Below are 12,143 nucleotides of genomic sequence, written 5' to 3'. Positions count from 1 at the left end.
TGATATTGGCTTTTATGCTCAAGCTTTTCTTTTTGGCTGTTTTTCTCTGGCAGTGTACACTCACATGGCCCCGTTTTTTAAACCAAACCTCCAGCCTCACTTGCATACCAGCTTTTCTGAAAACACACAGCAGTGACCTTTCCATGCAGAGTGTGAGAGTGCTGGACTCTGGAGTGACGCAACCCGCAATTAACCTGGCTGCTGGGTGAGGAGGATAGGCCACTGAGGGAAGTGGACGTGACATGTAGAGAGAAGTGATTACTGAGGTCAACTGCCTATAATAAACAGATACTGGAAATGAAATAGGGGGCCATTTACATTTTTTATTCTAATTTAGCCTCCTAAGAGACCCACTTATGGCTTCAGGTACCAAAAAGTCATCATTCATATCTGAACCTTTTTCAGTCATTTTTCATCCCTTAGAATGAGGCAAGGTGTTTCCATTAATGTGACTTGTTCTGATTGGCTGCCTGGTACTGTACTTTGTGGAAAACACAGGCCTGGCTAAAACACAGAGCCTAAGTCAGCTGAATGAGTAGCAATACAAGAGGGACATATTTTTTATGTCTTAAACAGTGTCCTATTCACTATATAGTTCACTATTTTGGGGTTCTGCCCTCTTGTAAAACTGAAATTTTGGTGTGCTTAAGCAATCCAACAATGCACTCAAATAATTAGTGCACATACGCTAGCGGAGAGTGGATACACATAATTCACTCCATTTTTTGAAGATTCATACTGTTACGTAAAGGGGGTGACAGAGAGAACAATGACACATTTTTTATATTCATTCATTGTCTGTAACCTCTTGTCCAGTTCAGGGTCTTGGTGGTTCCGAAGCCTACCCAGAATCACTGGGTGCAAGGTGGGAACACACACTGGAGTGGTGCCAGTCCATCACAGGGTGACACACACACACACTTACACCTATGGACAGGTTTGAGAAGCCAATCCACTTATTAACATGTGTTTTTGGACCGTGGGAGGAAACCGGAGCACCCGGACGAAACCCACACGGACACGGGGAGAACACACCACACTCCTCACAGAGAGTCACCTGGTGTGAGACTTAAGCCCACAATGTCCAGGTCACTGGAGCTATGTGACTGCAACACTACCTGCCATGCCACCCTTTACAGATCTGGAATAAATGTATATAGCAGATTCTTTGAATATTTAGCATTTAATAAATACTTTAAATATTTATTTTCATTGGGTGTACAAATAAATGTGAATTTTTATTTATATATTTATATTTTTACATAACGTATACTCCCGCACGTCATTTTATAGTAACTGTTAAATTTAATATGTTAATTGTGATTCCATTAAAAAAAAAAAAATCAGAAAACAAATATTAAGTACTGGTATGCTATTTTCTTTATCACTAAATCACCATCTTTCGATTGCCTAAAGCAAAACGCATACTGTTGGATACAATATGAAACATCAGTACCTGACCTCACTATTGTTTATGAGGCTGAACACCTCTTGGTCACTGCAAGGTTCCAAAATATAAAGTTATCATAGCAAAGTATCACATATATTGCAAAAAAATGGGAACAAATTTGATATTTTTCAGAAGAAACCCTGATAAGCAGATGCCAAAAAACATTTGAACATAATTGTAATTGAAATTGACCTAAGTACTAAAAAGTACATTCATTGCTGTTTATGAGGGATGTGAAAATGACTGTAGACAACAGCAAAATATTTGTTGTCTTCTGATATCAGGAGTAGAGGTCAGCATGTAAACTAAAGAGACTGTATTCTCTCAGCCTCTATGCAGTGGTTTTAGGGAAGGCTTTTGCAGCAGTGTCCCAAAAGCATCATAGCACTGTGATTACCGTACGCTGGTGCAAATAACATCTTTTGATGACTCTGCCTCACAAAGATGAAGATCTAATGGCTACAGTACATTTGGGAAATTCGCTCATCTTCAGTTTTATTAGAATACACGTTTCCCTACAGCCTAGCTGTGTAAAGACTGGCATCATGCTACTTTTATGAGGCATCAAGCTTCTGCACATAATGACTGCAGCTATACACCCTTATGGAAACCTTTGGAAGTGGCACATCATTACATTATTCATATGTAATGACCTATATACCCAGGTAATTACATTCTTATTACTCATGACCATGTTTAATTTTGTTTTCTTTTATATTGTTTCCTATTCCAAACCCAAAGAGTAAAAAATGTGAGATGATTTCAGTTCTACAAAACAAAACTGTATGAGCAACAATGAAGTTACACATTTGGTCTTGCAGAAAACATCTATTGAAGAATCATGCAACAAATAATCTCAAATAACTAAAATCTTCATAAGTGACAAGCAACGCATATTATGTTACATTATAGTTATATTTATATACTGATATTATTTTAATCAATTTCCTCCTCAATTTACTTATCACCAGCTCCATTCATTACCTATGACTCCTTCAGCCACACACAATGCCACCTACCTGAGAGCTGCTTGAAGGAGAACACTAAATGTCCAAGTCTGCTATGACAGATAACAGATGCCCACACTGGCTAGCACTGTATTTATTGGTAGGGGGTGGGCCACATTACCCACTCACACACTGAAGCCAACTGTGCTTCTTGGACTCCTGGGCTGGGATGGCTAAGAGATCATTGTGAAAGTATCTTCTAAGTATACTTAAACTGTAAGCTTAAGAGCCTTAGCACAGTAAAGTATATTTTACCACACTGGACACATTTTAGTCAACTCAGTATGGTCAGATGTCCCTCTAAGCTTTCCATTTCAATATACTTGAGGTTATAAAGTACAGTTGAGCTTACTCAAGAAAGAAGCTGATGTCATCTTTCAGTCATATTCCAACAACTGAAAATATACAAAGGAAATTGAAATCTTGTCAAAAACTTGCTATGTTATCAGGAAGAATTTGTTCCAAATTGAAAAGCAGTCTACAAAATTGTTTTCCCCTGACTTGAAGACTTGAATTATTTAACAAATAAATAAAAACTTTTGGATTTGCCTTTTGAAAATGAAATGCTGAATTCATGTAAAAATGGTACATGATATACGTCTAAATGTAATCAATGCATTGCTCTCCACTATGATGTACTTCAAACAAACACCTCACTGAAATGTAATGCACATGAAATGTGAAAAACCAGTCAAAATGAAAACCAAAATGCCCATTACATATTTTAATGTTTAGATTTGCAGTTAGATAATGAAATGCAGCATTCCTGTCAGAACTGGACACAAACCACCTTAATCAGCTCAGCTGTATTATGCTCCACTGGGTGGCGCTGTGAAAGTACCACAAACACACAGCTGTATTTTGTCAAGGGTCAGTGTTGTATTTTGCCACAGTCCAATCAAAAGGTTCTACTGGATTGGCTGTGAAACCAATCTGTTGTAACTACCTTAATCCAGACAGAACAAAAGAAGACATAAGCACTCTAATTTTACAAACTTTTCTAATTTAATTTTAGAATACTTATATCATCACTGTCTAAAGACATACATTGAAACAATGAAAAATATATTTCTAAATGTTTCCCAGGCCAATTATTTGCTAATACGTTCATGTGGGTAAAGAATGTTAAGATCGAGTAAGGGTTACTCTAAACCTCTAGAAGGTTCTTCACACTCACACAAACATGGTTCTTTATAGAACCAAAGGTGGTTCCCTTTATAAAATCTTAATTTTTAAGGTGTAGGTATAGGTGTACAGATAAGTATTACTGCATTTTTGTGTAACATATATTTAAACTTTTTTTTGTTTTGTTGTTGTTGTCATTTTATGTTGGCCGTATTAAAAATGACACTTGATTGTTAGCTAATTATTGATGAAGTCTATGACAATTGCCATTACCATTTTATTCTCTATGTTACTATGGAGAACTAATACATTGCATGGATACCATTAAAATTTTGTCCACTGTGGTGATTGATTGCTTTTCTATTTGGCACTAATTCCACTCCATACATTGAGACACATTTGCTCTATTAATTCAACATCCATAAGTTGAAGAATTATTGAAGAAAAGGACTGATTTCTCTTGACTGTTGATTGTAAAGCTACGTTCCTCATCACAAAAAATATGAAGTGCTTTGTGTGTCTAGAAGCGTTCATTTCTCATATGTATAATTGCAGTGGACTGTGGTACAGTTCTGCCTCAAGGCTGTGGAAATGTTTCAGTCTTCTCCAGTGCTAGTATTCCAGAATATGTGAGAAGTTTGAGTTGAGTTCAGTTTGAGTTCACTCAATAATACTTTAAGACTAGTTGACTTATAGATGATTATCATTTTTTTCCATTTTTAACAGTGCTATAATGCATTGGTGTAATTAGAACCACCATAGTTTCCCATTACATCTAATGTACTCTAATGGGTTTGTGAACTTAAAAGGTATATTGCTGTCATAATTTATATTTCCTCACCTCCTGCATTATCACATTATATTTCAAAAGATATTTTATTTCATGACCAAGCAGGAATTGACATTTTACAGCATGGGGGCCTCGCCGAGGGATATCTGACTGCTTTTAATGCTTTGTTAATGAGCAGTATAAACCCAGAACAGAACTGCAGGTACTCTGCCTGCCTTGGAGAGGAAAAGCCATGCCAAAGACCTCTGCCTGTTCATTGGCTTGTTTCTGGCGCATACGCCCACTGAGACTAATCTCAGGCTGACAATAATGGAGTTAAGATTCCGTGTGTAGCATTCCGCTGCTTAAGCTTGCTTGAGTAGATTGTGCACCAATAAGGCTGTCCTTTATTTGATGGTAGATATGTCTACTATATCAGGTTTTCAATATTTGTTTTAAACATCCCATATTTTGTCCACTGCTTTTTATTGTAACCAGGCAACAAAAACACTGAAAGTTTACTACAAAATAAAATTAAATATAGCCCTGTGAAGGACTGGCGGCCCCTCCAGGGTGCATTCCCGCCTTGCGCCCAATGATTCCAGGTAGGCTCTGGACCCACCGCGACCCTGAACTGGATAAGTGGTGACAGATAAAGAATGAATGAAAAAAAAAAAAAAATTAAATATAACTGACGAGGCCCTCTGTTTCTCAACACCATTCAAATTCTGAACAACATTCAGAATTAGGCTGAATCCTATTTTCCCCCATTTTGTCTAATGGCAGGGGTCTAAATAAACACACAAGTGTCAGTATTTTCTCCTTTAGTAATTATGATAACAAAGGTATTATCATATTTTAATATAGTTTTAATGTATTACAAGCCTTATCTTTTCAACAAGAGTAAAACATCACTACTAGTATGCCATTGCCTTGGTAGGTAGCCAATTCACTTATAAATCTTCTTACAGTGGTGAATCAACTACAATATAGCACCTGATAGTACTACTGCAACAGTTAAGATAAAACTGGAAGCTTTGACAAAAAAATAAATAAATAAAAGCACTCTTCCAAAAAAGTCCAACAGCACTCTTATAACTGCAGATAGATAGACAGCTACCTTAAGAGCGCAGCTAATATCCTTTGAATTAAGCATTTCTCAGTTTTCTTTGTGTTCTGATGACAGGCTCTTAAAGTGTCCCCATTCCTTCAGGGAATATTTTAACCACTACACTGTGATACTACCAGAAGGTTGCCGGTTCAATCCCCAAGACCAGCAGGAACATCCAAGTGCCCTTGAGCAAGGCACTGGGTGTGTGTTTACAGACCCCAGTGCACAAATGTGTGTGCGTGTGTGTTCACTGCCACACATTTTTATATATATATATATATATATGGGGCCAATGGGGCTCTAGTTCCCTATGGAAATATTTGATTTTAGAAGAAATTGTGGACATATAATGTCCTGTCTGGTATAAGTCATAGTGCAGTATTTTTCAAACCCTGGGGAAAAAGACCCTAAAATAAATGCTGAAATTTAAACATAAACTGCACATGTAGCTGAATGTCCTCTTGTGCAGCTTCCGCAAATGCTGCTGTTTAAAAGATGTATATATATATATATATATATATATATATATATATATATATATATATATACATACATCTTTTAAACAGCAGCATTTGCAGAAGCTGCACAAGAGGACATTCAGCTACATGTGCAGTTTATGTTTAAAATAAAACATAAAATCAAATATTTCCATAGGGAACTAGAGCCCCATTGGCTGCAGTAACAGCCCCTACTCTACATTTAAAGCTCTACATTTGTTCACACTCAGCCTCAAGAGCATTGGTACAGATGTTGGGCGATTAGTTTTAGATCATAAATGCCACTCCAACTCATCCCAAAGCTACTGAATGGTGCTTCATCATTCTAGAGTAAGTTCTCCTGCGACACAGCACTGTGTTATAGGGCTTTATAGCCCTTTAGCCAACACTTGACATTGGGCACATTTAATGATATAAGTACTGACTCCCCAGATTGTATGCAGATGGCAATTTCCAGCAAAGGTGCAGCATTGCTAGCCCACTGTCAGTGCTGGCAAACTGCATGAGAACCAAAAGTGACCAACATAATAATATCAATTTGGCTACACATTTCACAACAGTTCAGACCCAATTCTGGCAAAGATATGGAAGCGCTGACAATGGTAAACTGGGTGTGAGCCAAACTGGGTCCAAACAAAAATTATCTCTGGCTGATGTGTGACCCTAATTTGGGGCTTATTTGGCCACTTATGGCAAGTGGTATCTGTCCATTCACACACCATCATTACATGTAAGAAGTGGGCCATGGCAGGCACAAAACAAGTACATAAAAACAGTATTGGGAATTTATCAATGCTGAAAAAACAAGCTAAAAAAGAGAAGACTATTGTTAAACAACAAAGGAACATGCTTATGTTAATTCTATTGTTAGCACTAGGACCAAACAACAAAGGATAAAGCTATTGTTAATGCTAGTGCTAATATTAAACAACAGACAAGTTGATATACTTATTTAATTACATAAGCTTTAATACTCTAAGCTGTAACAGGTAATAATTCATCAGTGGTTACATTGTTGCTGCATATGTTGTTCATGTCTAAACACAGTTATTAGAGACAATTAATGTAACGTGAGATTATCTATTAAATAAAATTAAATAAAAACACTGCTAACATCTGTACAGCCAGAACAGTATATATACTTCATCACACAAAATTCTCTCCTCATAGCTCAGAGTAATTTACCTCTGCTACCATTCTCACTGCAGGTTTGTTGTTATTTCAGTGTTACCTTCATTAACTTTCAGAGAGGTTTCCTATTGGCTGAGAGGCATGTCAATCATTTTGCAGCAGTCGGCTGGGAACAGAAGTACTTGCTTGCTACATTTTGATCAGCGCTTGCTTTTCGTGGCTTTATTTTTCAATTGCCCTTGTAATCGCTTTATGCAAAGCCCCTCTAGAGGCCAGAGGGCCAGACCTCCCTTTTTAAAAGATAGTGGAGTAATAGCTCTGCAAATTTTCCAGTCCTGGAATGCAGCACACCTGCAATGAGGGAGTCATTACATTGTCAGTGGAGATAAAGGAAGCCTATTTGGGTCATATTCCCTAAAGGTGAACTATCAGGCCTCACTCTTAAGGCATTGGGGGGAAAAAGACTTCTTGCTTGGCCAGCGATTTCCATTTAGATTAGTAGCCAGTTTAGCGGCGGGCCAGAGCCAGTCTCCCTCGGCGGGTCTCACAGAGGCAACACGGAGGGTAGTGTCAAAAAAACGGAAAATCGCCTCCACCTGCGGACATTTCGTGACACAAACCTTTTACGGGAATAAGACTTATCAAAGAGTGCAGCTGTGCGGGCACCATGTGTTTGTTCTATAAATGCTGCACAAACTCTTTAGTCTTCAGCCATACAAATATAAGAGTTGCAGCTCCTTTGATTTCCCTCAGGCACCTCCTGAACATCCGTAATCCAAGTGAGAAGGAAATAAGTACAAACATATTTTTTGTATTTCAAAATACTTTCCATCTCCCGTTAAGAATTTCACCTAGCATTCTTAATTAGCCATGGAGATGCTCTCATTTTTGGGCACAGATTCATCCTTCTTTCTTATCGAGCAGATGAAGCAAACCAATGTGGCTAATTAGCTGATTTCACTGCTGTGCTTTCTAGCTGTATTTGTTCTTCAGTGTTGAGCGTGCCTGGCAACAGTCTCATTAAATGAAGTTAGCAGTTCCTCTTAAGATACAACAGCAATGGCAGGTTGAATATTTTGCAAATGAAAATTAATGGATGAGGAGGGCACACTGTAGTTCTCTGCTATCTGAGCAATTAGAACATGGTGGGTTTAATTATGTAGACACTATATGTCAAAATGCCACGAGATGGCATTTGAAGGCTGTTGATTGCATGTTAAATATTTTCAAGTTACTTCTTTCCTTTGTTGATTAGATTGTTTTTTTATTTTTTTATTAATCTTGGCTATTTCTATGCTTTATTAGGCTATGCTCAACATTTCTGATACCAAATAAAATCCTGACATTATTGAACTATGGAACATGGATCATGGCCAAGATGTGGAGCATTTTTATGAAAACTTAGACCATAGTAAGAAGAAACAAATTCTGTCATCTCCAGATGCCACTCAAAATTACTACTATGAAAATGAAACATTTTAGTATTCCCTCTTGCTCTCTCTAAACTCTGGAGGAAAAATCATTATAATGGGGCCCAATTTATTCTTCTGAAATTCCATTTAATTTTTTCTTTCTTTATGGATTTATTTGTGAATTTCTAATTTATTTATTTATTGATCAGTACATTAATGTAGAGTAAATGTTAGAGACATGTTAGGATCTATACTCATGGGTGTAGATTATTTATAGTGCCAAGAATTGTTATAGACTATAAACCCTGCTATACTTAATTTAGGACAAATCTAATTAATGTATGTAGCACATTTACAACATTTATAATGCATGTATGACTGGTTTCCCAGACAGGAATTAAGATTAGTCCAGGACTTTATCCTCCTGTCAATGGAAAATCATTATTCAACATTGTGTACAGTAGAGGACTTGACTTAATCCCGGTTGGAAAACAATCCCATAGACATGTATTTATAGTTTGATAACCCCAGCCCCTAAATCAGAGGAACTCAAAAATTAAAAACTCAATGCTGGAATCCCTAGGAGGAACCAGGAGGAACAGGTTGGCTGTGTCCTTATTCAATGGGATGACACTCACCCTGCAGAACCAGAACATGGGAAAAAAGGTGGCCTTCAGCAAAGGAACCCTGTGAACTGAGGTTGCTCAGTTAGTACAGCACTGTTTTATGATGCAAAGCCAACCCATGTTGCATACCTTTTTGATGGTTATCAGTTAAAATTTGGGTTCCAAAGGGTGTGAAATGTCCTCTTGCTTAAGGACATGGCCACCATGTTCTCTTATGATAGATATTCAGTCTTTAATTCATTTATACCATGATCTTCTTGAGTCTGTCACACTCTGGTGGCATTCTTGGATTGTCTACTTATTGGAGGTCAAGGAATTGTCTGAACCCCTTGTGTGAACCCTTGTGTCCTTTATTATCCAAAGTCAGAAACTACTATAAGCCAGTACTGAGCCCTGAGGAACACCACTGATCTTTTTTTACTGTGAGATTATTTTTGATCCTCCTACTTACACACTGCTCACAGATTGGGAATCATCGTTATCGTAGATGTAAAGATGCTTGGGGACCTTGCGTAAGTCACCTTCTCATTTCCATTCTCATGTCATTTTTATCATTATATGTGTATCCCTTCTTTTTCATCATCATTTTGAAACCCACAACTGACCGCCTTCCTTTTTACCACTATGCTGCAAACTCTGAACATAAGCTTAGGTTTAGTTGAGGAGTTCTTCAGCAAAATAAATGTTTTGCATAAAAATTCTCATCATACTTTGGCAGCAATGCGGAGGTTTTTGAGTAATGAGTTATGATCACATATGCCTTACTGGGTTACAACTTTGCAGACCCTGCTTGCATGCATACCTATTTTGTTAGCTTTATATAAAAGGTAATATACTTTTAAAGTGTTTGTATACACACATATGAAGTCAAAATACAGTCAAAGTTTCAAATCGCTATTCAAATAACATATGTTTTCAATTATCTACTTTAAAATAAGTATAGCCCCTTTAAAAAGAACCCCTTTTCAGATTGTGCTTATTTATTTATTTATTTATTTATATTATTATTATTCAATATATTAGAAAGACACAAAGGAATGCTTGTACACAAAAGTTACGGCACTTCTGGCATTTTAGGTTTGATTACTCCACAGGGAATCAGAAATGGTGCATTACATTATGAAGTTACAATAATAACATTATATTTACTTTGTGGCCAGTGGCTATGTTCAACCCGGCTCTGTCAACATTTGACCAGCTGTTATGGAACACTTGTACGTTTTGTAAATGATGCCCCTTAAAAAAGCATTTAGTAACACTTCCCATGTATCATGCTTTCATACAAGTTTTGAAACACAATAAAAATAAATAAAATCAAAGACTAATACATAAGTAAATAGTGCACTTTAGATAAACAAAACATTTTTATGTTATGATTTATTGTTTAAAAAATGTAACGTTTTGCAGCTTAAGTTTTAGTTTAAGATTAGGATTAGCATTATGGTTGGGGTTAGGATTATGGTTACGTGTTCAACTAAACACTCCTGTTTTTAGCCTTTTGAAGATTACAGTTAGGTTTGAGTTAACATTAGGGTTAGGATTTTGATTAAGGTTGGGAGAAGGTTAGGTTTAGGTGTGATCATGTAAAACAAGCACAAAACACTGTTACTGACTGTTTTGAAGCTTAGACTCGGTTTTAACGTTGGGTTTAGGTTTATGGCTAGCATTAGAGTTAGGTTTAGTGTTAGGTGATGTTTTATTGCTGATTTTCCACGCAGAGTAACCCATTTAAGCAAACATCCATAAATATTTTTGTGGCTGTTATATTTAGGACATAATATATGAATCCTGAGAATGTTCTATGGTTTTTGTTTGTCAAATATATAAGGAATTTACTTTTAGAGAATTTATAAGTCAGGTTGGTCTACAATGATTTATAATAGATTAAAACTACAGGACTACCAGACTGGACCAGGAATGCTTTTTGCAGGTGACTGTTCTAAAGTGTGCCATTTCTTGCCTTCTATGCTGCATTCATTCTCTTATTTATTCCACAGAACTCTGGGAACCGCTTCGAAGAGCTACCGAACCCAGCTGACTATGTGAACTACCATCACCCGGGCAGCCAGGAACAGTGTATCGAAATTCAGCCTCCTTCTGCCTACCCTCCTGTGACCTTCCTTCCCCAGAACCCCTACACCCAGCACCCCACCAACACTCCAATGTACACCTTCCAGCCCAATGCTGCACCCCCGGCTCCACGTCCACCTTACACCTTCCCTAAAGAGCAATCTGTGTAAAAGCAGGGCCTGAAATTCTCCTGCCCTTGATGGCTCTTGTGCCACACCCCCCTCCCCCCAACTCTCCCCAAACACATTAGGTAAACAGCCCCCTCCCTCCCTCCCCTTTTCCCTCTGGAAGGAATTAGCCATTCTGCCATTACACCTGAAGAGAATGATGCTTCCTGCCTCCTCACCACACATTTACGATGGGGGTGTTCTCCTGGAATGATGAAACAAGTGTCAGTAGTCTGTGGACCTGAAACCCTTTTTTGCGTGTTTTGTGCACTTTTGCATGTTTTCACTGTGACCACTGTCATTAGGACCCTCACTGCCCCTTTCTCCATCCTTTGAATTTATCGTGTCCTAGCTGTAGAAACCAAGCTGCCACTTACGTGTTTTTTTGCCCTCACAACACCACACCTCACTCTCCTTGAAAAAAAAAACAAAAAAAAACAGGGTGCCAGCCTTTCACTTTCGTACAAAAAAGCTACCTTTCATTTCTTCTTTCTTGCGTTCACTTTTGCCAATCGTGTACAATATTTAACAGCCCCTACACACTATTTTCTTTGCTTTATGTTTTTCCAGTGTTCCTCTGTGATAGTGACTGATTTTTTATTTTTTATTTTTGTATGTTACACATTGTTTTTCTCCTGATTTTTAAGATTATATTTGCTTGTTTCTTGATGTACACGAATCTGATTGAGTATTGAGTATGTGGTATTGGAAGTACATGACATTTTCATTCATCACATCAAGGTTTATGGCTCTTACCAGTAAATGACTGTAAGCATAA

General features: G+C 37.5%; 1 protein-coding gene across 1 annotated transcript in view; it reads left to right on the top strand.

The window, feature by feature from the left end:
- Positions 1 to 11,368, top strand: part of LOC136709334 (uncharacterized) — a 69,157-nt gene extending 57,789 nt beyond the window's left edge. Inside the window, exon 5 of the mRNA XM_066684478.1 lies at positions 11,126 to 11,368. Coding sequence (XP_066540575.1) covers positions 11,126 to 11,368 — 243 coding nt within the window. The remainder of the gene's footprint in view (positions 1 to 11,125) is intronic.
- The last annotated feature ends 775 nt before the right edge of the window (positions 11,369 to 12,143 follow it).

This window comes from Hoplias malabaricus, chromosome 11, assembly GCF_029633855.1.
Source record: "Hoplias malabaricus isolate fHopMal1 chromosome 11, fHopMal1.hap1, whole genome shotgun sequence".
Lineage (NCBI taxonomy): Eukaryota > Metazoa > Chordata > Actinopteri > Characiformes > Erythrinidae > Hoplias > Hoplias malabaricus.
The sequence above is the reverse complement of the archived record's forward strand: the minus strand, read 5'-3'. Positions and strand labels throughout refer to the sequence as shown.